Genomic DNA, 26,982 nt, shown 5'->3' with positions numbered 1-26,982 from the left:
ACATCAGTCTCTGCTGTGCCACAAATTTACTGTCGTCTCTCACCCATCTCTGTCCATAAACTCTTTAGCCATCTGCTTCTGGCATGGCTTGTATTACAGGCCAGTAAGACAGCTTGTGTACCCGTGTACCATATGACAATAAACTCAATGTTGACTTTTCACCCCCCTCAATTATTTTATTTGCTCTTCTTTCTCAGCAATTAACTTCTCCTTGGAGAAAGATGTATATGTGTAGCATTTGGGTATCCCAGGATGAACCAGGGTACAACCAGTAACTCTGTACACTTTGAAAATGGTACCATAGGAGACAAAGCCCCCAGTTTGCATATAGTGATAGTGACTAGATAATCTGTATTTGATGAATGCTAAGTGGATGATAATTGTTGACCATGAAGCTGGATGGAACTCATCTGCTCTGCTTCAAAAACCCACTGTGACATTTTCTACACAGCCCCCCCATTCTGCATGTATTCCATCATTCCACGTCCTCCTCTGTAACATGTCAATTTGACATGGCAGAATCAAGGTGAGGCAACAGACCCATCACCGAGAGCAAGGATGACCCGAGATTCGATTGATTTAAGTGCCGGGCCAAATCAGAAAGGTCGGGTACAGACCAAATCGAGGCCCCAGAGCACATCAAAGCAACTGGACCTGATGTTTGAACGATGATTCAAGCGCCTAGCTGAATTGGTATGGTCGGATATAGGTCAAACTGAGGTAGCGGGGTCCAGACCTCAGAATGTATTGAAGCAATTGAACCCAATGATTGAATGGCTATTTAGGCACTGGGCCAGATTGAAAAGGACAGGGAGTCGGGGCCTGAGACTGAGCTGAACTAAGGGTCTGTGGACGGACTCTCTTTGTGGACTTCAGTTCAGAACACTACTTGCTTGTTCTTATTGTTCACACAATTTGTTTTTCCTTCGCTGCACATTGGGTGTTTGACGGTCTTGTTTCCTAATGTGTCCTTTTGTGCTTCTTTCATTCATGGCTGCCTGTCAGGAGAAAAATCTTAAGATTGTATAAGGTATACATAGTTTGATAATAAATATACTTTGAACTTTGAAAAGCAATTGAGTGTGGGCTGCATGAGCAGGAGTGTGTCTCAAAAATATCTACACTGATTTGATGTTTGGAGAAGGAGATGGTGAAGTGTCCTTTGTCATCTCACTCACAGGCAGAGCAGGTTTTGATTAGATGGGTACATCATGTATATCCTATTCAGAGGATGACACATAGAGATGTACAGCACAGAAAAAGGCCATTTGGCCCACTTTGTCTCTGCCACCCATTGTAGCTAACTAATCCAATACCATACCATTCACCCACACTAGGTCCATAGCCACCTGTACCTTGGCAATTCAAGTTCCCATCTAATACTTCTTGCAGCCCATCATGTCATATTCAATGTCATCAGACTGATAACCAATTATTGATTGGTGTCTGCAAGAAAATCAATCTCAATGTGACATGTACATACGCTGGTGACATATACATACTTAAATAATAAATTTAATTTGAACTTTGAATGTTTAACTTTCAAAACAATCAGAATAGACCCTTACAATGAACAAGTCCAGAGACAGAATTATGGAGTTAATATATTTGACCCTTTGTCCCATCACACCAATGCTGCATTTCTACGGTCTATACCAACCCAATTCGCTAATAGCCTTCAGTGCCTTGGCAATTCAAGTTCTCATCTAGAGACTTCTAAAATTGTGAGACCATCTGCCTCCACCACTTCTCCAAGCAATGAGTTCCAGATTGCAAACACTCTGTGAAAAAATATGCTCTCAGATCCCCTCTAAGCTTTCCGCTTCTCCTCTTAAACTTCTGCCCTCGTGGCTCAGACAGACCAACCAGGGGAAAGAGATTTTAACAACCTTCCCTATCGATCCTAGGGTTCTCTGCCAGGAGAAACAAACCCTTTGAATCCCATAATTGAAATGCCCCAATCCAGGGCAACATCTGAAACTGCAGGTGCTGGAAGCTGGAGGAAGTCAGTGGGTCAGGCAGTAGCTCTGACTAACAACACACACAAAATGCTGGTAGAACACAGCAGGCCAGGCAGCATCAACAGGGAGAAGCGCTGTCGACGTTTTGGGCCGAGACCCTTCGTCAGGACCTATCGATGCTGCCTGGCCTGCTGTGTTCCACCAGCATTTTGTGTGTGTTGTTGTTTGAATTTCCAGCATCTGCAGATTTCCTTGAGTATCTCTGACTGTTCATTTCCCACCACAGATGCTGCCTGATCTATGGAGTTTCTCCAGCATTTTGTTTTTTGCTCTTCGTGAAAAATATTAAAAAATAACACTCAGTACAATTAGTTCTGAAGGGCATTGAGGCCAAAGTGAATATCTGAGCACAATACTCACAAGCAACACCATCAGTGTTCTCGTGCCTTTGTAGGTCTGCATCAATTAGTGGAAAAAATTTAGCAAAGATCAAAAGTCCTTGAGATCACCAGCAAGTCAGCCATTCTTAAGTAAACGAGAGTTAACCTATCAGGTTAACAATCTTTTGATCAGAACTATAACCCTGTGGGAGCAATCTCACTCAGACAGTGAAGACAGATACTAATTCTGGAAGAAAAGACAACGAGCTGAAACGTTATCTCCACTTTTTCCTCCACAGGTACTGAGAGTTTCCAGAAATTTCTGCTTTTATTTCAAATATTTGCAACTGTTTGATTTTCATTTACAATGGAGTCCAAATCCTATCCAAGCCTGGGCATAAGAAGCACACACATATTTAACCAGAAAATGCGTCAATCGAAAGAAGAAAAAAATGGGTATCAGTCTGACACTGCAGTACTTTACCGACATTGTCACTTCCTGCAGATGTTATCATTAACGGGTAACTAAAAAACCCCTGAGAAAGCAGAGAGGAGATGATTGTCTGCGGCTAAACTGTCAGTGAGCGCCCAAACGGGAAAGGGTGGCGAGAGGATACTGAAGCAGCCTTTACTTTAGTGACAGCCACCGGCACGTCATCAAAGGACTTGCAAACCCTCACTTCCATGTATTGAATTGTAAGAAGATGCAGAGTAGCGGACTTTGGCCAATACATCCCAGGCACACCAATCCCCACCATCAGTAGCATCTACAGGAGGCACTACTCCAAGAAGGCAACATCCATCATTAAAGATCACCACCATCTTCTCACAGCTGCCATCGAGTGGGAAGCTCAGAAGCCTGAAGTCTCACACCACCAGGTTCAACAACACCTAATGTACTTCCCCTCAACCATTCAGGTCCCTCAACCAGCACAACCCTAATCACTACCTCAGTATAGAAAAAACTATGAACACTTTTATTACGTTGCACTACAATGGACTTGGTGTTTTTTTCGCTCTGATTGTTTACTTACTTAATCGTTGTGCGTAATTTATGTTTTCTTGTGAATGCCGCTTAATTGACGCTCTATGACTGCGATGTCGCCATAAGTAAGTTTTTTCATTACACCTGTGCAGACATACCCTTGTGCATATAACAATGAACTCAGCTTTGACCTTGACTTTGAAACAAATGGCCAGCTACTAGATCTTCCTCTTGTTTGGTGTGAGGTTCTGAGGCAGTGCTCAGTTTGAGTCCCACTTCAAACAAATCTGCTTCCTTGGGTTGGACGAAGGATCTCACAGCACCAAGATTCTGATCTCACTGGCCACAAATCTGAACTGATTCTATAACCTACCGACTCACTTTCAAGGACCCTTTTACAACTCCTGTTCTCAGTATTATTATTTTTCATTATTTACACAGTTTGTCTTGTCTGGCACACTGCTTGTTTCTCAGTCTTTTATGTATGGATTTTCATAGATTCTATTGTATTTCTTTATTGGTCCAGTCAATGTCTGTAAGAAAATAAAACTGAAGGGAGTATCTGGTAACAATAATAAATTTACATGGACTTTGACCACTCTCGGGGTTTCTTTTCAACTTCATCACTCGATCAACAACACTAAAATTGTACAATCTGATCTTTCCAAAATGACGAGAGGCTTAAACAGAGTATCTCCTTCCCAGGTTAGAAATGTGTAATAACAGAGGACGTTAAAGTCAGATGGAGTAAATTCAAAGGAGGTGTACAGAACAAGCTTTTTTTCCACTGAATGGTGGGCGCCTGGAATTTGTTACCGGGGTGGTAATGAAGACAGATACGATAGAGGCATTTAAGAGGCTCTTCGAGGAGCACATGAATATGTAAGTTCAAATTTAAGTCTCAACCTCTCACTGTTATGGACGGAAGTTCCCACTTGCTTCAAAAAGGCAACAATTATACCAGTGCCTAAGAAGAATAATGTGGGCTGCCTTAATGACTATCACTCAGGAGCACTCACATCGACAGTGATGAAATGCTTTGAGAGGTTGGTTATGACTAGACTGAACTCCAGCCTCAGCAAGGACCTGGACCCATTGCAATTTGCCTATCGCCACAATAGGTCAACAGCAGATGCAATCTCAGTGGCTTTCCACATGGCTTCAGACCACCTGGACAACACAAACGCTTATGTCAGGATGCTGTTCAACGACTATAGCTCAGCATTTAATACCATCATTCCCACAATCCTGATTGAGAAGTTGCAGAACCTGGGCCTCTGTACCTCCCTCTGCAATTGGATCCTTGACTTCCTAACGGGAAGACCGTATTCTGTGCAGATTAGTGATAATATCTCCTCCTCGCTGACGATCAGCACTGGTGCACCTCAGGGGTGTGTGCTTTGCCCACTGCTCTACTCTCTCTATACCCATGACTGTGTGGCTAGGCATTGCTCAAATATCATCTGTAAATTTGCTGATGATACAATCATTGTTAGTAGAATCTCAAGTGGAGTGAGAGGGTGTACAGGAGTGAGATATGCCAACTAGTGGAGTGGTGTCGCAGCAACAACCTGGCAGTCAAGTAAGTAAGACAAATGAGCTGGTTGTGGACTTCAGGAAGTGTAAGATGAATGAACACATACCAATCCTCATAGAGGGATCAGATGTGGAGAGAATGAGCAATTTCAAGTTCCTGAGTGTCAAGATCACTGAGGACCTAACCTGGTCCCAACATATTGATGTAACTATAAAGAAGGCAAGGCAGTGACTATACTTCACTAGGAGCTTGAAGAGATTTGGTATGTCAACAAAAACACTCAAAAACTTCTACAGATGTACCGTGGAGAGCATTCTGATATCATTGTCTAGTATGGGCGGGCTACTGCACAGTACTGAAAGAAGCTGCAGAGGATTATAAACTTAGTCGGTTCCATCTTGGGTACCAAGAATATCTTCAAGGAGTGGTGTCCCAGAAAGGCAGCATCCATTATTAAGGACCTCTAGCACCCAGGACATGCCCTTTTTTCATTGCTACCATCAGGTAGGAAGTACGGAAGCCTGAAGGCACACAGTCAGTGATTCAGGAACAGCTTCTTCCGCTCTGCCATCCGATTCCTAAATGGACATTGAACCTTTGGACACTACCTCACTTTTTAAATATAGATTATTTATGTTTTTGCACGATTTTTAATCTATTCATTATTCCCTTCTTCTATATTATGTATAGTATTGCACTGCGGCTGCCAAGTTAACAAGTTTCACGACATATGCCGGTGATAACAAACCTGATTCTGATTGTGATTCTGAATTATTATTCAACCATACAATACAGCTGAACAAAGCAGCGTTCCTCTGGGGCAAAGGTGCGGAACATACACAGCACAGCAAGGCACATTCAAAATGGCAAACAAATGTACAGTCATGTAAGGAAAAAATAAATATATATAATATAGCCCAAGACCTTGAGTGACATGTCCTACTAATTGATGGTGCAATTCCTAGCAGTGAACTGATGAATGTATGCATCTTGTGATTCCACCGATTGAACACTAGAAGGCAGCACTGACAGGAGAGTTCAGCCCCTAACTGGATATGCTACGCCGCCTCTGGTGTCTCCTCTCCTGGACTGCAGTAGCAGGCAAGCCCGCGGCTTGGGGCCTAGTCCTCGCTACAACTGAGGCCATGCAGCTCCCCCGCTGTCTGTCATGCACACAAACAAGGAAACGGGTCAGCAGCATCTGACATTACCAATGTCTAACAGGGTCTTGCAATCACAAGAGAAACATCCAAAGCAATCACCCGCGGTTACACTGCACACACCAAATCCGATGCCTTCCTGTCACAGGCAGCAAGTCCAGCTGCTCTGATAACAATCAGCTCACCGTTGGAGTAAGAGTGCAGTATCCGAAGTTCTTAAAGGCCAGCCTTGTCCTGTGATCATATCAAAGATGCTTAATAAAGACAGAAACACCTTTGGTTGGCCCCCAAGAGGCCACTGCATCCAGGTGCACCTCCATCTTACTGGAAGGGACAGAGGGCTGCAGACTGTGTCATGCAGTGCTATACCAGTCTCTGTTCTGTGCTGTATGCTCTATGTTCTGTTTTATGTTCTATGTTCTTTATCACTGGGAGTTGGCGGCCGCATTTCCTATAGCGACATTTGGTCAATGGCTGTAAAGTCATACGTGAAGGCGTTACGTGACCCACGCCCTTACAGTTCCTGTGGTGTGCAAGAAGCTTTCTGATCCCTGTGACCTTGTGAAACCAAGGCAGCAAGATCATCTCTGTGTATCTCAGATGTAATCAGATGTCCCAGCCAGAATGACTGTCTTTCAGCACTGCCCACCAGGAAATTCTACATACCCATCACTCTGTGGCCTAACTCTCCTTCATTTCAAAAGTTCAAAGTAAACTTATTATCAAGGTTATTATACAGTACATCACCATTTACTATCCTGAGGTTCCTTTTCTTGTGGGCATTCATGGTAAGTACAAATAAAAAAATAGAATTGATGAAAAATTGCTTATACAAGACAGACAAATGACCAATGTGCAAAAGACCAAAACTATGCAAATACAAAATGAAAAAACTAGTAATAATAATAATAATAATAAATAAATATACGACTAAGCTATACATATCAAGAACATGAGTTCTATATTCCTTGGAAGTGAATCCATAGTTTGTGGGAACATTTCAATGATGGGGCGAGTGAAGTTGAGTGAAGTTATCCCCTCTGGTTCAAGAGCCTGATGGTTGAGGGGTAGTAACTCCTGAACTTGGTGGTGTGGATCCTGAAGCTCCTGTACCTTCTTCCTGATGGCAGCAGTGAGAAGAAAGCATGACCTGGGTGGTGGGGGTCTCTGATGGGGGATGCTGCTTTCCTGCGACAGTGATTCTTGTAGATGTGCTTAGTGCTGGGGAAGGCTTTACCCATGATGGACTGGGCCATAGCCACTCCTTTTTGTAAGCTTATTTTTGTTACCAGATACCATGGAAAATTAAGACAAATTTCTCTGTGACTACATTGGTGGAGTCATGGAGTCACTGGAAGACCCTCCAGCCATTGACTCTTACCAAGCATCAACCATCCATTTACCCTAGTCAACAAAGTTTCAACAAACTTCCATAGATTCACCCAGGAGAGTATCCTAACTGGTTGCATCACAGCCTGGTTAAGCCCCCTGCTTTAGGCACCAGTGCTCCAAATTTGAAAAGGCTACAGAAACTATTGGATACAGCCCAGTCCATCAGAGACACCAACACCCCCCCCCCCCCCACCACCACCACCACCAGTGAGTACACTTATATGGAGTACTGCCTCAAGAAAGCAGTATCAATCATCCGGGACCCCCACCATTCAGGCCACGTGCAGCCTGGTACTGTAATCGAGCAGTGCAGCCTCGTTGGGCTGTGTACATAAATAAATAAATGCAAATAAATAAACAAGTAAACTACCAGATCGACAGATAAATAGATAAACACATAGATAGATTGAATTCTTCAATAAGAAAGGCAATCCACACCTGTATACAAGTCCTGGACAGTTTTACTTATTGAAAAGTTCAATTTATCTCAGAAAGGAAATAATGTGACAAGTGTCAGGCTAAAAAAATCTCTCCGGATGACAGTCCAACCAACTATTTTGACATTCAACATCAATACCATTACTCGGTTGACCCATCAGCAACACCCTAGTAATCACCATTGACAGGAGACTTAAGTGGACCATGTAGTAGAGTTTTTCCAAGAGCAGGCTGTAGATTGAAGTGTTAACTTCATGTAACATATGATGTCTAAGTGGGGACTGACAGACTAGATGCTAAGAGGATGCTTCCCATTATGGAAGAATGTAGAACGAGATGGCATAATTTTAAAATGTGAAGTTTCCCATCCAAGATGAGGGAAAAGAAGGAATTCTTTTAAGGAGAAATTGAGAGGTTACTTAGCCACTGATCATTGCCCTAGAGTATAGCTGAGTGAGAGAACCAGAAAGGCATTGATGGGATTGCAGGATAATGAATAGATTGAGTGCAGAATGTGTAAATGGGTGATTGATGGCCAGTATGAATTCAGTGGGCTGAAGGGCCTGTTTCTATGCTGCATGACCATATATCCCATTGAGTTGTGGATGCTGAGTCTTTGAACATTTCCACAGTTGGACTCACGAAAGGTTAAAGGTAATGGGGTTACAGGCAGGGAATTGTTGAAACCATGGTCAGATAAGCTGTAGTGGAGCAGTGTTAAGGGGCTGTTTGGTCCTCTCATCCCCTATTACCAGTGTTCTTAGATTCTTAATGCTCACAGACATTATCAAAGAGATTTCCGTACTAACATTGATGTCAGGAGTGTGATAGAATGCTTGGACGAGCTGCTCCAACAACCCGCAAGAGGTTCAGCACATCTCAGGAGAACTGAAATGGCCAGTTCTTTCATCAATTTAATCATTCCCTCCCTCCAGCATTTACAGTCTTTCCCACCTCTTTACAGTATGTCCCACCTACAAAATATCCTGCAGTTACTCTGGATGCACCTCACAAGCCCATGACCTCTACCATCAAGCAAGTCAAGGGCAGCAGATGCAAAGGAACATCATCACCTACAGATTCTACTTGAGCTTGCAGACAACCCTGCCTTGGGAATATATCCCTGTTCCTTCATTGTTGCTGGGTCTAAGTCATAGAATTTACAAATCTGGCAGTGCTCTCAGAAAAGTACATCACACAGTACTCTGTTTCTTCACACAGAACCAGCAGTCTAGGGTAATTACAAAAAAGTAATAAATGTTGGCCTCACTAGAAATGTCCAGGTGACAAAAAGTACAAATCAGGAGGTACAGAAGTTGTCAGGGTGTGCAATGGAAAAGGATAGAACCCAAGTGCAGAGGAAAGGCAGACTCCTGTGTAGAGATGGCAAACGGAGTTTATACACTGGAATTCTAACAGAACCAAGCAACACCGCAAGACAAAATATTCTTCAAACTCAGACCCTGTGATAAGCACTAAGGAACATCCACTAAAATCGAGCATGTGACTCGGAATCCCTGAGCCCATCAAAATAAATTTAACTAATAAACAATTAAACAACAGTTAACCAATTAAGATGCTCTAGAAATCTTGGAGACCGGCACTCTCCGGCTCCCATACAGGCCCAGGGAGTTCACTACAGTAGTGGTTCAGTCGGAATTACACTTGCTAAAATTCATCAAAACTTCATACCCATACTCACTCTATACCTACGATTGTATGGCTAAGTACGGGTCCAATGCCATATTTAAGTTTGCTGAAGATCCCACTGTCAGTGGTGAAATCAAAGATGGTGATGAATTGACATGTAGGAAGGAGGTTGAACATCTGGTTGTCTGGGGCCACAAGATGATCTCTTACTCAATGTCAGCTAAATCAACCAGCTAATTATCAACAACAGGAAGAAGAAGCACGACGCTCATGATCCAGCCCTCATTAGGCAATCGTGGGTGCAGAGGGTCAGTAGCTTCAATCTCCTTGGCATTATCACGTCAGAGGATCTGTCCTGGGGCCAGAACGTAAGTGTCAGCACAAAGCATGTATAACAGTGCCTCTACTTTCTTAGACGTTCGTGTGGATTCGCCATGTTACCAAAAACTTTGAAAAACTCTATAGGTGCATAGTGGAGGGTATCCTAACTGACTGCATCATGGACTGGTGTGGAAACACTCACGCCAAGGAATTAAAATGTCTACTGAAAGGAGTGGCAAAGCCCTTTGCGCCACCGAGCACATTTACATCAAGCTCTACCACAAGAAAGCAGCATCCATCATTAAGGACTCCCACCATCCAGGCCATGCTCTCGTCTTGCTACTACCATCAGACACAAGGTAGAGAGACTTCAGGTCCCGCATCGTTGGGCTCCTGGACCAGAATGGATAACATCACCAAACACAGCTCTCAGCTGATTCTACAACCTACTGAATTATTTTCAATGACTCTTTACAACTCATGTTCTCAGAGTTATTTTTTTATTTGCTCAGCTTGTGTTTTTTTTCTGAATTAGTTGTTTATGTATGTTCTATCAAGGCTTGCAGGAAAATGGATCTCAAGGCAGTGTAAGGTACGGTAATATATATGTCCTTTGAAGACATATTTTTATGACTTTGTCTTCACCCAAAACTTTGCTGTTTTTCAAAACTTCAATCTTATTGTCCCTCACCATTAATTTATATTATTTTACATTACCTTGCTGAAATTCAGCTCTTCTGCAGTATGTGAATGTTATTTCAAGTTGTAAAATGGCATTACTCCATATGTACAAACATACTCTTGCAACATACTGGTATGACACAGACACTCTCTGCCCATGTCACACCAGGGTATATTTGAGAACCAATCTGGCTATGAAAGCAACGTGCAGAGCGTAGAAATGCATGACTTTCTGAGCGATGTTACAACCAAGCTGATGTGAGATGATAGGAAATGTGGCTTCCAGTTGCCCAACACTCCACAGGAAAAGGTTTCTGCAAGAAAAATAATGCAAAGTTTGCCTCCATTGTCAGCTCTCTATAGATCTCAAATTAACTCAAATCGTTTATGGAATTCAGAAGTTTGTTAGCGGGAATTGAACCAAAATCCCTGTAGGTGGTCTCCTCCCTGTGGCTCAGAGGAACAGAAGAGCTTCCAACCCAAAAGTCAGAAGACAAACCTGACAAAGCAAAATTCAAAAGGAACTGAAAATGTTTCACAACCTCAAGTCGTTCCAAAACAGCCCCACAGCTACCGGCCTCCCTCTGAAGTATAGTTCCTGCTCTGATGGTTGCCCCAGCACCAAGTCTGTGCACAGTAAGCTCCCACAAACAGCAATTAAGATTAAGCAATTACATGCTAGTACAGTTGACGTAAAATAAACATTGCCCAGAACACTATGCTCTTCTGCTTTGTACATACACCAGAGGCAGCAGACATTAAAATGGTATGTACTTTAAGTGAGGTTAGGGGATCCCATGCGAGTAAGTTAAGTAGAGAAATAAATTCTCCTCAATGCCCTTGCTATGATCTATCCTTAACAACCAATTTCAAAACATCCTTTGAAAAGTTTGTTACTTATTTTTAAATCCCAGAGAAACTCCAACTGGATTACAAAAGTGTTACATAAACTGTTTATTCCTCTGCATGGGTGCTGCCTGACCTAATGAGTTCCTCCACTGGACTACAAAAATGTTACAGAAGCATCTTCTACTGTGCAGCACCTTTCTTCAGTTCTACAAATAACAGCGTCCCTGTGAAAAGGGAACTTAAATGAACAAAACTGTAAAAAAAAATCCTGTGAGTCATGCGAGTGTATTGAGAAAGCTGCATATCTACTTTGTACTTTGTAGTTTTGGCTGATATTTAGCAGTGGCTCAGCTGTTTTATTGTAAATGAGAGCAAAATATTGCAGATACTGGCACTATATTAAAATAAAAACAGATGCTGGAGTTACTCTGAAGCCTCATAGTTCAAAGCAAATTTATCATCAGAGAACACCATAAACTACCCTCAGATTTATTTCCTTGTGGGAATTCACAGTAAGTATCAAGAAACTCAAAACCATCAATGAAAAACCACACACAATGTGTTTCTGGAACTGCGAGAGCCTGCAGTTTCCAGTTTGGAGATCCAGTGTCTTGCACTCTCCAAGAAGATTCTGGGAAGCCGCAAGCACCAACTTCAAGGTGAAGAAACTACGAGATGGGGCACAAGCTGATGTTGAACTCCATTTCGCCAATTAAAGCTTCCATTATTCGCTGATTAAAGCGATGGGGTGATTGAAACATCAAGGCGAACGTGGTGGGTGCGTGCCAATGGCCTGCTGATCGCTCTGCTGCCAAAGAGGAACCTGTGTGGCCATTATCACTGTGCCCAAGGTCTCTCCCTTTCAATAAAACTGGTGTATTTTACATTACTAGTGTGCATTCTTACATCCAATATCTTACAAGCTTGACTCAGGACAGATAAACTGAAATGATAATGCCAAGGAATTTAAAGTTATTGACCCTCTCCATTTCTGATTCTCCTGATGAGGACTGGCACATGGACTTTTGGTTTCCTCCTCCTGAGTTCTTCGGTTTTGCTGACATTGAGTAAGAGGTTACCTTTATGACACCATTCAGCCAGATTTTCCATCTCCCGCCCATATGTTGGTTCATCACCACCTTTAATTCAGCCAATAACAATGGTGTCATTGGCAAACTTAAATATGGCATTGGAACTATCTTACAGTCTTAGGTACAGTACTGTGCAAAAGTCTTAAGCACCCTAGCTATATAGTACATGTGTCTAAGACTTTTGCACAGTACTGAGTTAAACAGGTAGAGCAGGAGGCTAAGCACATAGCTCCTTGTGGTCCACCTGTACTGATGGTGACTGTGCAGCTCGGTCCCATTACTTCACTGTAACCAAATTTCTTAATCTCTATCAGAGTGTTCATTTAATGCGTGCATTCCAGGATTAATTTCTCCACTTCTGTCAAGTAGGGTTAATAATGAAAGAGCACAAGGTTCAGAATTTACATTAAAGTATCAAAATGGTCATAGACTTCCTCTCTGCAAACTTATTCCAAGATCCAATGCATGCATTTACTCATTTGAGGAATTACTTTGCATCAGCCAGTGGAGATATTTAATCTTCCTCACAGTCTCTCTTCACCATGATTAATGGTGAACAGAGAGAAGTGCAGGTGGTGTGTATTTGGAATGAGCTGCCAAAGAAATTGGTTGAAGCAGGTACAATGACAACAGTTAAAAGAATTTGGATAAGTGATTTGGCAGGTTTAGAGGGATATGGACCAATATGGGAAAATAGAACTGGCTTTTAGTTAGCACCTTGGTCAGCATAGATAAGTTGGGCTGAAGGGCCTGTATCATTCTTATTTGTTCTATGACTGCTTAGCAGCTGGCCCATGTCGGTGAAAATATGCAATGGATCCAAGGAACGGGTCTAGCATGATCCACACCAATACAACCAAACTTCAGCATGCACGCTGAGGATTTACAATAGACCTCAAGTTTTACCACACACTGGAGGAGGCAGAGTTGAACTACACTTCACTGAGACCAGCGTTACCAAACTCCCTCCTGAAGTGTCTGATTTTGTGTTGTATTCTCTGCAGTGGCATCTGATGCAGGAAGAGAACCCACTGGAAGACATATATACAAGAGAAGACATCCATTGAAAGATTCTAAAGCTTACACCATTGCTCTGCACGGGGCCAATTGCTTCATCTTGTGATTCTGATGGAACACAAAATCTGATTTAAACCTTCCATGTAAGAAGAATTATTGTGGACCTTAAATACTTTCCTCAGACACTGCATTCCAATTTTTCCCTGATCTTTCTCTTTGCAATGATCCTCAACACTGCACCAAATCCAGGGCCTATGTACGTCCACTCCTCTCCCATCTCTCAGATTGTTACTGGCAATGGCATGGGGATTGGTTTGTACCAAGATACAAGACAAGCTTGTCCTGCATACTATTCACACTCATCAAATCATTATACACTGCCTTGAGCTGGAATAAGGTAAAACAGTGCAGAATAAAATAAATTGTAAAAGCTTCCAAAAGAGTGCAGGCACTCAGCGATAAGATAAGGCAAGAGCCCATTTTATTGTACGAGAGGCCCATTCAGCTGTGGGATGGAAGCTGCCTTGGGCCTGATACTACATACATTCGGGCTTTTGGTAGATTGACCAGACTTCACAGTTCGTTATGAGCCATGGAGCTTGGTCAGAACTGAAAGTTCAAAGTACCAAATCATGGATACTATCTACAACCACGGATTGGAACAGTTATCCACGGACCACTTCACTCAAATGAGTAAGTAGTTTATTGATGTGCGAGAGCTTTTTTCACCAAATTCCAACGTGAGGGTTATGACTGATCTGGATAATTGCAGCTGATTTGGATCCAAACAATAACAGATTCAGGATCCAAGAATGATACTGCACAGGAGAGACCATTCGGCCCTATAACAGCTGATATCCTGCTACTCACTTCTCATTCCCAGAAACAGGCCTGGGCTTCCAGGATTCCCTGCAGTAAGCTAGACAGAAACAGTTTCCCGAATTATACAGCATGTCGCACTGGACACAGAATTGAAGATGCTAATGATTATAATGGAGATTCCTGGCCATTGGTTTAGCCAGCAAAAAGGAAGTGAACTTACCGTATGGAATGATTTTAAATTTTTGTTGGGGTTATAGTTACAGCACAACAGCAGGCCCTTTGGCTCTTTGAGACTGCAACAATAATTGGCCACCCATTTACACTAAACCCTGACTTTTCATTCCCCCACATTCTCACCAAATCACTCCCCGTCCATATCCTAACACTCAAAGCAATTTAGTGTCCAGATAGCCTGGAAACCAGCACGTCTTTGGGATGTGCAATGAAACCCAAGCATCCAAGGGAAACCTACACAGTCACAGAGAGAACATGCAAACTCCACACTGACAGCATCTGAGGTCAGAAATGAATCCCAGTAATTGAAGTTGTGAGCTGGCGTCTCTGCTTGCTGTACCACTGTGCTACGTAATTTCATGAACATGTTATTCTTGATTTGCTTAAGTTATAAAAATGATTTTTTTTACTAAAATGCCTCATGACTGGCAAATCCAGGGTTTGTTCATTTAATTGAAAGCTAAAGGAACTGCAGATTTTGAAAATCTAGGATGAAAACAGAACATGTTGGGAACACTGAGCATGTCAGCTAGCATCTGTGGGGAGAGACACGGAGCCAAGGTTTCAGGTGAAAAACATTTAGGTCTGCTGGTGTTTCCAGCCCTTGCTGATTTTGTTTACAGTACATATATGATTATGGTTTTGTTAATTTGATTTATCTCACTTCCTTTACTTTCATCCCAATAGCCCCGTAACCATTTTCTTGTGACCACTCCCTGAAGCTCCTCTCTAACATTATGAGACAAACTGTTTACTCTTCATCTCGAAACTGCACGGCTCCAACATTCTACAAGATTGCTCTGCCAGGGGCTGACATGCACTAATGGGCTGAATGGCTTTCTGTCTATGTGTGGTAATTAAGTAAACATATTCCACTGAACAGTGCAGCACAGGAACAGGCCCTTTAGCCCACAATATTGAGCTGAACCAGCTGAAAAGTAAATATTAAGAATATTCCCTCTTACCTACACAATCTCCCTATCCCTCCATCTCCCTTGCATCCATGTACCTATCCAAATGTCTCTTAAAAGCTTCTAATGTACTTGCACTTACCACCATATCAGGCATCCACTACTCTCTGAGTAAAAAACTTACCCCTCACATCCCCCCTGACCTACCCCCCCCCCCCCCACCGCTGTCACCCTCAATGCACGCCCTGTGGTATTAGATATTTCAATCCTGGAAAATGATATTCTCTGTCCAGTCTATCTATGCCTCTCATAATTTTGTAAACCACTATCAGATCTACCGTCAGCCTCCGATGCTCCAGAGAAGACACCCAAGTTTATCCAGCTGTTGTATTGGTATACTAGCAGGTTGGAAGCTGAGGGGCAACTTGCTGGAAATTCTGAGAGGCACAGACAGGGCAGACAGCTAGAGTCACTTTCCCAGGGTGGAGTTGCCAAATACGAAAAGGCCTTCAGATCTACCTGGCGCATTTTTTACACACAGAGTGGAATGCTCTGCTAGGTGTGCTGATGGAAACAGGTACAACAGCAATATTTAAGAGTTATTAAGACTGAGACGTGAGCAGGCAGCGAATGAGAGTATACAGGCCATGTGCAGGAGGATGGGATTGAACCATTTAATTTAGCGTTAGGGTTGGAATGGGCACTGGGGACCGAATGGCCTGTTCCAGTGCTGTACTATTTCTTATCTATGTTATAATTTATTGTTTATTTTTGTATTTGCACAGTTTTGATTTTTACTTCAGGGAGCGTGAAGCGCAGAAACAAATATCACTGTGATGATTGTACACTCTAGTATCAATTGTTTGGTGACAATAAAGTAAAGTAAAGTTTGTCTTTTTTTCACACAATAGTTGCTTAACAGTCTTTGTGAGCAATTTTTCATTCTTTGTGAATGCCTGCAAGGATATGAAACTCAGGGTGGTATATGGTGACATATACATACTTTGATAATAAATTTATTTTGAACTTTGAATGTACTGTTCTACTTTCGATGTTCAGTGGGCACATCTCCCCTAACTTGTTCCCTGTGAGCTCTTTGTAACTCTCTGTGCCTCCGTTGCTGCTCCTGTTGAAGCCTGCCTGCTCTTGGAGTAACAACCTCAGCCTCTCCAGGCTTGCCATGTTAATCGGAGTCCCTCACCTCAGGGTAGTTTGAGTACAATTCCGTAGACCCACTCCAAGATCTTCCTCGTGCTCTTCTACTCCATCTGAGGCCCAACCAGAGTTTTGTGAATATGGAACATGGAACGGTACAGTACAGGGATGGGACTTTCTGTCCATCATGCCTGTACCAAACCTGATATCAAATTAAACTAAATCCATATCTCTCCAGTCCCTGCATGCTCATGTGTCTACCTAACAATTTGCTGAGGACCACTGTCATATCTGCTTCTACAGAAGACAGGTAACACCCGTAATGTTAGACTTTTGAGTACTGGGGAATCAAGGACTGTGCAGTTAGTACGAGAGAGCTGCGTTGAGACATAATGTCAGCCATGATTTTATTTGGTGATAGCACAGGTAAAAGGGGCCGAATGGCTTACTCCAGCTAGGCCACTTGCTGAGGGGTCATGTGAATAGTAGAAGAAGAAGGGGTCCATTTGTGTTCCAGTAAAATTGCTGACCTCCAAGAGCACCACAACCTTGTGGTAGGGTTTGGAGGCTTGCACGCCTCAATGACCCGGAGAGCTATTTTGGCTGGAGTCAGGGACTTACGCTTTGGTTCTTGGTAGGGTCACCCATGCCAAACAGGTCAAAGGGTAGAGGCCAGACTGAGTGATCCACCTGTCATCTAGGTTGGGGGTTTAGCTCAGGCAAAACAAAAATGTTACGGAAACAGCAATGGAGAATCATCCTACATCTTAGTGTGACTGCATCCCTGAGACTCCTCCTGGGACTTGCATGACTGACAGTGGTGAAAACCAAGAGGAAGCTACTGACACGATGAGGGAAGCCCTGACCACTGCCAGCAGCATAACAGGCAGTAAGTAAAATTGCTGATAAAGTGTGCCCAATAATATATTGTGACTATCTACAATGCACTAAATTTAATCTACATTATCTTGAAAGGCATTTCCCATTAGGGCAAAGAATAATGATTAATTGAAAATAAGAATTTCATTAACATGGCAAAACCTCTCCTAAAGTTTACCCCTTGACACGTGACACAACCCATAGCTTGTTTGGCTGCAAACTGCAAAGTCTGAGCTCGAGTCCCACCCTACGATGAAACCAGTGAAATTCACATCAGAGTAATAGAGCTAACAACTTAGTCGTGAAACTGTGGTCCTCTCTAATCTCTCAAGCACTTTGCAGTCTCAATCAACTTCATTTCTCGCCAATCTCACAGATTAAGACACCGAGGAAGTTTGAAGTCATTGAGGTGAGTGCAGCAAGTGGGGGGAGGGATTCAACACCATCCATTAGCCTCTTGTTCACTGCTGTGTGACCGTCTCCCTCTTTCTCTCTCTCTCTCTCTCTCTCTTTCTTACTCACTACTCCAGGAGGTAGGTCCCAGGTAGGTCCCTGCGTTCAAATGGTCTGTCTCTCTGTCTCTCTGTCTCTCTGTCTCTCTGTCTCTCTCTCTTTCTCTCTCTCTCTCTTTCTTACTCACTACTCCAGGAGGTAGGTCCCTGCGTTCAAATGGTCTGTCTGTCTGTCTCTCTCTCTCTCTCATTGCTGTGAGAGGATGGTGCTGAGATCTGGGTTTTGAGCCAGAACTTGTTTGGGTTAATCAATGCTGTTTGGGGATTAGACTCTGTAGTCCATGTTATGATGCTTTTTCTAGTTTTTGTTCATAGCTTTTTTTTGCTATTTTGGGTGATTTTGAATCCGGGCAGACTACAGATAACAAATGCTGAGCTGAACTGAATATGCCTGGACTCTTTCAATTTTGTGTCTTATATTCTGTGTTTTTGCTGTCAGTTGTGCCATTTGTTATTTTTTTGTGTGTGGGGGAGAGAGTTGATGTCTTCTCTGAACAGATTCCATGGTTTTCTTTGATTCATGGCTGCCTGTGGGGAAGATGAATGTCAGGTTTGTATTCTGCGTACATACTTTGATAATAAATATACGTTGAATCTTTGAAGTGGATATAACTATCATCTGCAGTTATAAAAGATCCATGTTCCTTCAGCTATACATCACTCTAACACTGGTGTTATAGCCTCTCTCACAATCAAGATATGGATGGGGATTGTACTGTACAGAAATTGGTCACCGCAGTCTTCATCCTGTTTTGCTTCAGTGACAGCAGTCTAAAAGCATTTCATAAATTCACTGCAAGGTGCTCTGAACTCACCTATAATCACCAAAAACATTATGAAAATCCAAGTCATTCAAATGCCAGTATGCAAAATATAAAATATTAGACAATGCAGAGATACAATGGTAAACCACCAAGCTTTCTGAAACATCACCACCTCCCTCAGATTTTCCACCTGCCTACAATATCTCAGCCGTTCGTTGCCTCATCATCATGCACCCATTAACCAAAGGTTGTATGGGAAAGCAAATGGTTCCTGAGAAAATTACCCTGCAAAGTAAACCAATTAAACATATCTTCACGCTTGTGTCCTAATAAAAGAATAGGCGTTTAGTGATGACATAAACTCAGTCCCTTTTATGGAGAGGCCAGTGTTTACTGTCAATCCCCAGCTGCGTTTGAGAGGGTAGTGGTGAGTTACTTTCTTGAACCATTACTGCCCTTCTGATGGAGGTGTTCCCTCTGTTTGGCTATGGAGGGAATTCCATGAGTTTTATCCAGCTACAGGGAAAAGTTTCCAAATCAGGATGGCATGGAGGGAAACCTAAAGGTGCTGGCATTCAAAACACCCTTGTCCTCTAGAGGTTAGTGGAGTTGTGGGTTTGGAAAGAGGAAAACTTGTTTCTGGATATCAGACACAATCTACGCCAAGGACCTTGATGGGTTTTTGGGAGATTTTCTACAAAGTATTTTTAAATCCAGATGGCGTGAGGGCAAAGGCAAGCTACAGTCATGAAAAGAAGAGAACATTATTTCAAAGCTTTATGTTCATGTTAAGCCTAACAGCTGAATAAAACCAGCCACCACAGGAAGCAAATGTTCTGCCAGTGCCTGCTGTGTTGTTCAGGAGATTCAGAAGAATTGGAAGCAGGTTGTCTCTTACCTTGTTGTCCCCCGCAGAATAACCAACGCTTCATCCCCATTGTTCTGCCTCGCAGACTGCTGCTGTCATTGACACAGGACACAGGAGGTAGCGTCTCACAAGTACCCTCCAGCACCGCTCTTCTCTCTGTGAAGCCTGTCAGTTTCCTGCTGAGTAGCAGCTCCAACACTACACAACCTCGCGCACCACAGACTGGTGCGACAATTTTGTTTGTGCCGACAACACCCATCCCCTCCGGTCAGGTGATCTCCACAGTTTGATCTAGAGGAAATATTTCAGCCCCAAACCTCATCAATTTTCTATCAGCATTGCTTCCTGTCAGCAGAAACAAACCTTGCAGAGAATAAAATTCCCCTTGATTCTTAGAGATCAGTTCATCGTCTTACATTCACAGCAGATTTTGAAAATCATTTCCCAAAGAGCTCAACGAACAAGTCACATAACACTGGAGTTTATTGCTCCAGTGTCGGACTTGCCCCAAACTTTTATCCTTCTCAAGTTCCACCAGTTGAATTTACAGGATTCACTGTCCTTTAAGGCAGCACATTTCAGAAGCCAACAAAGTGTCCAATTCAAAGAATACCTCATATCACCATATATGACAAGAGATTGTCATTGCTGGAACCTGGAGCAACACACAAAGCACGGGAGGAACTCGATGGGTGTCTCTCCAGACAAGGGAACTTGACCCAAACATTGATTGTTCATTTGGCTCCATAGATGCTACCTGACCCATTGGGATCTTCCAGCACTTTGTTAGAGATTCGGTTTCCTCTTTCATTCCATGTTCTGTAGTCAACCATCCTGCCAGTGGGAAGAGTTTGTTTTTAGCAAACCTATTTAAAGTTTTGAATGCTATCTTTGACTTTCTTTCCTGGCGTTCTTCTTTTCTTCTGCTTTAAATAGGCAGAAGAATGTGGCAGGGGGATGGGAACAAGTGCAGAGAGACAGAGGGGTGTAAAATGAGGGTAGAAGCAAAAAGTAGTAAGGTGAAAAGTAAAAGTGGCAGGCAGGCAAATCCAGGGCAAAAAGCAAAAAGGGCCACTTTTCAACATAATTGTATAAGGGCTAAGAGTGTTGTAAAAACAAGCCTGAAGGCTTTGTGTGTCAATGCGAGGAGCATTCGTAACAAGGTGGATGAATTGAATGTGCACATAGTTATTAATGAATATGATATAGTTGGGATCACAGAGACATGACTCCAGGATGACCAAGAATGGGAGCTCAACATCCAGGGATATTCAATATTCAGGAGGGATAGACAGGAAAGAAAAGGAGGTGGGGTAGCATTGCTGGTTAGAGAGGAGATTAACACAATAGAAAGGAAGGACATTAGCCTGGAGGATATGGAATTGAAATGGGTAGAGCTGCATAACACTAAGGGGCAGAAAACGCTGGTGGGAGTTGTGTACAGGCCACCTAACAGTAGTAGTGAGGTTGGGGATGACGTTAAACAGGAAATTAGAAATGCATGCAATAAAGGAACAGTAGTTATAATGGGTGACTTCAATCTACATATAGATTGGGTGAACCAAATTGGTAAGGGTGCTGAGGAAGAGGATTTCTTGGAATGTATGCGGGATGGTTTTCTGAACCAACATGTTGAGGAACCAACTAGAGAGCAGGCCATTCTATATTGGGTATTGAGCAATGAGGAAGGGTTAGTTAGCAATCTTGTCGTGCGAGGCCCATTGGGTAAGAGTGACCATAATATGGTGGAATTCTTCATTAAGATGGAGAGTGACATAATTAATTCAGAAACAAAGGTTCTGAACTTAAAGAAGGGTAACTTTGAAGGTATGAGACGTGAATTAGCTAATATAGACTGGCAAATGATACTTAAAGGATTGACGGTGGATATGCAATGGCAAGCATTTAAAGATCGCATGGATGAACTACTACAATTGTTCATCCCAGTTTGGCAAAAGAATAAACCAGGGGAGGTAGTTCACCCGTGGCTGACAAGGGAAATTAGGGATAGTATCAAGTCCAAAGAAGAAACATAAATTAGCCAAAAAAAGTGGCACACCTGAGGATTGGGAGAAATTCAGAGACCAGCAGAGGAGGACAAAGGGCTTAATTAGGAAAGGGAAAAAAGATTATGAGAGAAAGCTGGCAGGGAACATAAAAACTGACTGTAAAAGCTTTTATAGATATGTGAAAAGAAAAAGATTGGTCAAGACAAATGTAGGTCCTTTACAGTCAGAAACAGGTGAATTGATCATAGGGAACAAAGACATGGCAGACCAATTGAATAACTACTTTGGTTCTGTCTTCACTAAGGAGGACATAAATAATCTTCCAGAAATAGTAAGGGACCGAAGGTCTAGTGAGATGGAGGAACTGAGGGAAATACATGTTAGTAGGGAAGTGGTGTTAGGTAAATTGAAGGGATTAAAGGCAGACAAATCCCCAGGGCCAGATGGTCTGCATCCCAGAGTGCTTAAGGAAGTAGCCCAAGAAATAGTGGATGCATTAGTGATAATTTTTCAGAACTCCTTAGATCCTAGATTAGTTCCTCAGGATTGGAGGGTGGCTAATGTAACCCCACTTTTTAAAAAAGGAGGGAGAGAGAAACCGAGGAATTATAGACCGGTTACCTTGACATCGGTGGTGGGGAAAATGCTAGAGTCGGTTATCAAAGATGTGATAACAGCACATTTGGAAAGAGGTGAAATCATCGGACAAAGTCAGCATGGATTTGTGAAAGGAAAATCATGTCTGACGAATCTTATAGAATTTTTTGAAGATGTAACTAGTAGAGTGGATAGGGGAGAGCCAGTGGATGTGGTATATTTAGATTTTCAAAAGGCTTTTGACAAGGTCCCACACAGGAGATTAGTGTGCAAACTTAAAGCACATGATATTGGGGGTATGGTATTGATGTGGATAGAGAATTGGTTGGCAGACAGGAAGCAAAGAGTGGGAGTAAACGGGACCTTTTCAGAATGGCAGGCAATGACTAGTGGGGTACTGCAGGGCTCAGTGCTGGGACCCCAGTTGTTTACAATATATATTAATGATTTAGATGAGGGAATTAAATGCAGCATTTCCAAGTTTGCGGATGACACGAAGCTGGACGGCAGTGTTAGCTGTGAGGAGGATGCTAAGAGGATGCAGGGTGACTTGGATAGGTTAGGTGAGTGGGCAAATTCATGGCAGATGCAATTTAATGTGGATAAATGTGAGGTTATCCACTTTGGTTGCAAGAACAGGAAAACATTATTATCTGAATGGTGGCCGATTAGGAAAAGGGGAGATGCAACAAGACCTGGGTGTCATTGTACACCAGTCATTGAAGGTGGGCATGCAGGTACAGCAGGCGGTGAAAAAGGCAAATGGTATGTTGGCATTCATAGCAAAAGGATTTGAGTACAGGAGCAGGGAGGTTCTACTGCAGTTGTACAAAGCCTTGGTGAGACCGCACCTAGAATATTGTGTGCAGTTTTGGTCCCCTAATCTGAGGAAAGACATTCTTGCCATAGAGGGAATACAGAGAAGGTTCACCAGATTGATTCCTGGGATGGCAGGACTTTCATATGAAGAAAGACTGGATCGACTAGGCTTATACTCACTGAAATTTAGAAGATTGAGGGGGGATCTTATGAAACGTATAAAATTCCAAAGAGATTGGACAGGCTAGATGCAGGAAGATTGTTTCCGATGTTGGGGAAGTCCAGAACGAGGGGTCACAGTTTAAGGATAAAGGGGAAGCCTTTTAGGACCGAGATGAGGAAAAACTTCTTCACACAGAGAGTGGTGAATCTGTGGAATTCTCTGCCACAGGAAACAGTTGAGGCCAGTTCATTGGCTATATTTAAGAGGAAGTTAGGTATGACCCTTGTGGCTAAAGGGATCAGAAGGTATGGAGAGAAAGCAGGTACAGGGTTCTGAGTTGGATGATCAGCCATGATCATACTGAATGGCGGTGCAGGCTCGAAGGGCCGAATGGCCTACTCCTGCACCTATTTTCGATGTTTCTATGTTTAAGAGACCATCTATAAGGTCTCTGGAAAAGTTGTTGAGGGACAAGGGAAGTCATTCATCTCTCTCAGCTCTTTGAAAAGCCTAGACAGGGTAGACATAGAGAGGATGTTTCCAATAGTGAGACAGTCTAGGACCAGAGGGCACGGCCTCAGAATACACCAATGTCCTTTTAGAACATAGATGAAGAGGAATTTCTTTAATTAGTGTGTAGTGAATCTATGGAATTCATTGTCACAGATGGCTGTGGAGGCCAAGTCATTGGGTATATTTAAAGTGAAGGTTGAGTAGGCTCTTAATTAATAAGGGCATCACAGTTTATGGGGAGAATGCAAGAGAATGGGGTTGAGAGATAATAAATCAGTTGTGATCGAATGTTGGAACAGACTCAACAGGCCGAATAACCTACTTCTGCTCCTATGAATTATGGTCTTATGGCCCTTAGCCTGACCCACCTTCCATTAAATGGTGGTGAATATGTAACCTCCCTGCACACACCAATCTTTGCCCCATATCCCTCAATACCTGTGGAAAATAAACATTTATCAATCTCAGATATTAAGTTAACAGTTGGTGTCATATAACACATGGCTTACTGATGAGAGTTTCGAACATCAACCACCCTGTAGAACCACTTATTCTTTTCACTCCTGTAAATCCCTACATATAATTTAGCCCTAGTTGATTTCAGATTTCACTTACCCAGGTGCAAAGGCTCCAGGTAGAATAGCCAACCTGCTTCAGTGGCAATACAATCTCAAGCCTAGGCGCGTTCTGATAGGCATCAGCATAGCACATCAACCAACCAGAGATACATATTGCATCAATACAGACAATGCCAAAATCTGGACATTGTGCTATTGAAAAAAGAATGCCAATTTTTATTTTTTGATACTATGAATGAACCCAAGCCAGCCGTATAAGAAAGATAATTGATGAAGAGGTGGAAGGAATTGTCATCAACGACCCTGATCCCAAGTCCATTCCAGTTTGTCAGCTACACAATTACATGTTAACTTGCACAATGTTTAATGTCAATTCATGGCCTCCTCTACTGTCGCAATGAGGCACACTCGGGTTGGAAGAACAACACCTTGTATTCCATCTGGGTAGCCTCCAACCCGATGGCATGAATATCAATTTCTTGAACTTCCAGTAATGCCCCCACCACCTCTCCTTCACCATTCCCCCATCCCCTTTTCGCTGTCTCACCTCATCTCCTTGCCTGCCCATTGCCTCTTTCTGGTCCTCCTCCCCCTTTTCTTTCTTCTATGGCCTTCAGTTTTCTATTATATGCCCTCTTCTCCAGCCCTGTATCTCTTTCACCAATCAACTTCCCAGATCTTTACGTCATCCCTCCCCCTCCTGGTTTCACCAATCACCTTGTGCTTTTCTCTCCACTCCCCCAGTTTTTAAATCTACTCCTCATCTTTTTTACTCCAGTCCTGCCAAAAGGTCTCGACCCAATATGCCGACTGTACTTTTTTCCATAGATGCTACCTTGCCTGCTGAGATCCCCCAGCATTTTGTGTGTGTTGGTGAACAGAGGTAACTGTTTCCTGTCTATTGCAGTCTTTGCATTCCAAAGAACATTGAATCATTTCCTGTTCACCACCTCTGCTTTCTCTAATCTCTCCTATCAAACCATTTAGAAATTGGAACATCAGACTCATGATCACATCTGCCTGAAGCCAGTCAAAGACCAAAATCCTATTCCTAGCTCCCAGCAGCACCCTATCCAGATCCCTCCAATCATCAGGGACTCACTGCCAACCCTGGTGGTTGAAGTAGCACAACCAAGAATGAAAAGATGAAAAAGATTAGCTTTATTTGCCACAAGTACATCAAAACATGCAGTAAAATGTGTGGTTCCACTACATACCGGGGTGATTGATAAGTTTGTGGCCTAAGGTAGAAGGAGTCCATTTTAGAAAACCTAGCATATTTATTTTTCAACATAGTCCCCTCCTACATTTACACACTTAGTCCAGTGGTCGTGAAGCATACGGATCCGATAGAAGGAGATGAGTTATTAACTTCAAACTTTCTGCATAATCACTCAAAGAGTTTAACTGCACGTGCATGTAACGAGAGCGTCTTGGACCTCCAGGTGGTTCGCAGCAGTGGTGATTGATAAGTTTTTGGTAGAAGGAGATGAGTTATACAGCTCTTGTTACCTGCTCGTGTCGTTCAACTCTATGAGTGAAAATGCAGGAAGTTTGAAGTTAATAACTCATCTCCTTCTACTCTAGGCCACAAACTTATCAATCACCCCTGCTGTGGACCACTTCTGGAGGTCCAAGACACCGACTTTTACAAAGAAGGGATCCGTTTGGTCCACGACCGTTGGACTAAGTGTGTAAATGTAGGAAAAATAAATGTGCTAGGTTTTCTGAAATTGACTCCTTCTACCTTAGGCCACAAACTTATCAATCACCCCTCGTATTCAAATACACTATATTTGCTCCAGTTTCCTCCCACAGTCCAATAACGTACAGGTTGGTAGGTTAGTTGGTCATTGTAATTTGTTTCTTGATTGGGCCACGGTTAAATTTGGGTTTGCCTGTTGGCATGGCTTCAAGCTATTCTCTGCCATATCTCAATAAAAAAATAAATAAATACTCATCTCACTTTATTCTCCTTTCATTTCCTTCCAGCACAATCCCAAATTCTACCACTCACCTAGTTACCAGTGACAGCTTACAGGTCAATGAAACCATTGTTTTCAAGTGGGAGGAAACCAAAGTTCCCAGTGGAACCCCTCATGGCAATACAGAGTACATGCAAACTCCACACAGACAGCACAGGAGGTCAGGATTGCACTCGGATCACTGGTGGTGTACCACTGGCTCTACCATGGGGCCTGCATGTGACTCGATATCAGTGGTTCCTGAGTGCCCCTTGAACATGGACCCACAGACACTTTATAATTATCAATATGTAGTAGATGCAGAGGAGATTCAAAATTAATTAAAAGAACAACTCCCACTCACATGCTAAGATGTTTCTCCAGAAATCCCTGCTGGATCTATTTAGTGTGGCTTGTATTCATGGCTCTCTTAGATCTGGTCTTGCATCTTAGTAGAAACATCTCATACCATCATAACCCTGACAACTTTGAGCACGTCACCCTTCTTTTCCCCAATTAAGATTTTTTTTCACAATGAAAACAAGGCGATGGAAACCTATTGATTCTACGTCTCAAAGCAACCATCTGCTGGACAAATTACAAACTGCAAGTTCTCTCTCTCCTTCCCTTCCTCCCACCACCACAACCCTCCCTCTCTCTCTCTCTCTCCCCTCCTGCTCTCTCTCCTCCTCCCTCTCTCATCCTCCCTCTCTCTCCCCTCTCTCTCCCTCT

The 26,982-nt window shown here is 42.8% G+C and overlaps 1 protein-coding gene across 2 annotated transcripts in view; it reads right to left on the bottom strand.

Annotated features, from left to right (window-relative positions):
* LOC140740291 (ras GTPase-activating protein nGAP-like) overlaps positions 1 to 26,982 on the bottom strand; it is a 121,019-nt gene that overhangs the window by 37,754 nt on the left and 56,283 nt on the right. The window contains exon 1 of one of the 2 annotated variants that reach the window (XM_073069434.1): positions 19,638 to 19,814. The exons of the other annotated variant lie outside the window; for it this stretch is intronic. Within the exon in view, the coding sequence (XP_072925535.1) occupies positions 19,638 to 19,677 (40 nt within the window). The 5' untranslated portion in view covers positions 19,678 to 19,814. Of the gene's footprint in view, positions 1 to 19,637; positions 19,815 to 26,982 lie in introns of those variants that run through there. 2 annotated transcript variants of the gene reach the window in all.

The sequence above is a fragment of the Hemitrygon akajei genome, chromosome 16, assembly GCF_048418815.1.
Source record: "Hemitrygon akajei chromosome 16, sHemAka1.3, whole genome shotgun sequence".
Taxonomy (NCBI): Eukaryota; Metazoa; Chordata; class Chondrichthyes; order Myliobatiformes; family Dasyatidae; genus Hemitrygon; species Hemitrygon akajei.
This window is presented reverse-complemented; position numbering and strand designations above follow the sequence as displayed.